General features: G+C 43.4%; 1 protein-coding gene across 1 annotated transcript; it reads right to left on the bottom strand.

The window, feature by feature from the left end:
* Positions 1–686: 686 nt before the first annotated feature.
* Positions 687–1,286, bottom strand: LOC132042402 (uncharacterized). The gene is made up of 2 exons (XM_059432948.1): positions 1,197–1,286; positions 687–1,019 (listed from the first exon to the last, which is right to left on the bottom strand). Exons 1-2 carry the CDS (start codon positions 1,284–1,286, stop codon positions 687–689), a joined length of 423 nt encoding a protein of 140 aa, XP_059288931.1.
* Between the last annotated feature and the right edge of the window lie 201 nt (positions 1,287–1,487).

Raw genomic sequence — 1,487 nt, 5'->3', positions numbered from 1 at the left:
TATAGGTGATATACATCTCCGCCCGTATAAAGCCTCATAAGGAGCCATCTGGATACTGGAATGATAACTATTATTATACGCAAACTCGATAAGAGGTAAATGATCATCCCAGCTACCTCGAAAGTCAATTACACAAGCTCTCAGCATGTCCTCGTCTCAGATAGTACACTCTGCTTGCCTATCCGTTCGCGGATGAAATGCGGTACCAAGACCTCACTCCGAGTCCCTAATCCATTTGGAAATATTTCCAAAGTTAGCTATAAATTGTGCTTTCCTATCCGAAATACGGGTCGTAGAACACCACGAAGTCATACAATCTCTCTAAGATAAAGCCTTGCATAGTCCCCACGTGTGGCGTTAGAAATGATAAGTGAGTGGAGACGACTTTGTAAGCCTATCAACTATGACCCATATTGAATCATATTTTCGCTGAGTACGGGGCGAACCTGTAATAAAATCCATATTAATTACCTCCCACTTCCATGTCGGAATCTCTATAGCCTACAACAAACCTCTAGGCTTCTAGTGCTCTATCTTAACTTGCTGAATGTATGGACACTGAGCGATAAATTCTGCTATATCCCTTTTCATACCATCCCACCAATAAACTTCCTTGAGGACATGATACATTTTTGTTGTGCCCGGGTGAATAGAATAGCAAGAAAGTGGGCTTCCCCCATAACTTACTAACGGAGGCCTGCAACCTTGGGAACGCACAATCTGCCTCGATACATGAGTACTCCATCTTCTGTGATCACGAAAGGTGTCTTTTCTTTCTGAGGAACTGTATCCCGATAATAAACTAAAATAGGATCTTCGTACTGGCGTTCCTTTATCTCAGTTACCAAAGATGACATTGCCGTATCTTGAACTGTAACTCCTCCATCACCTGTGTCTACCAACCGAACTCCCAAGCTGGCTAGCTGACTAACATCACAGGCTTTCTCACTTTTCTCTGGCCGCACATATGACAAACTACCCATGGATTTATGACTGAGAGCATCTGCAACTATGTTGACCTTTCCAGGATGGTACAGAATATCAACGTCATAATCTTTCAGCAACTCTAGCCATCACCTCTATCGTAAATTCAGGTCCTTCTGCCTAAATATATAGCGGAGGCTCTTATAATCGGTATAAATATCAACATGAACATCGTATAAGTAGTGCCTCCACATTTTCAAGGCGTGAATCACCACAGCTAACTCAAGATCGTGAGTTGGGTAATTCTGCTCATGCTTCTTCAGCTGCCTAGAAGCATAAGCAATAACCTTTCCATGTTGCATTAGTACACAGCCTAGCCCAACACCCGAGGCATCACAATAAATCACATGTGTCGTGTTCCTTTCCGGAAGAGTCGGACCCGGCCGAGGTCGGCTTATCCTTCAATGTCGAAAACCCTCTCTCATGCATCCGTCCACTAAAAAAAGCCGATTTCTTTAAGGTTAGCTTGGTAAGTGGGGCTGAAAGAGAGGAAAATCCCTCTA

Source organism: Lycium ferocissimum, unplaced genomic scaffold (assembly GCF_029784015.1).
Source record: "Lycium ferocissimum isolate CSIRO_LF1 unplaced genomic scaffold, AGI_CSIRO_Lferr_CH_V1 ctg15049, whole genome shotgun sequence".
NCBI classification, from domain to species: Eukaryota; Viridiplantae; Streptophyta; class Magnoliopsida; order Solanales; family Solanaceae; genus Lycium; species Lycium ferocissimum.
This window is presented reverse-complemented; position numbering and strand designations above follow the sequence as displayed.

Bases quoted from the DNA above. Each gene is read 5' to 3' on its own strand.
- LOC132042402 (XM_059432948.1), bottom strand. From the start codon at position 1,286: ATGCAACATGGAAAGGTTATTGCTTATGCTTCTAGGCAGCTGAAGAAG. The intron at 1,020-1,196 runs GTGATTCACGCC...CATCCTGGAAAG, and splicing joins ACGATCTTGAGTTAGCTGTG to GTCAACATAGTTGCAGATGC.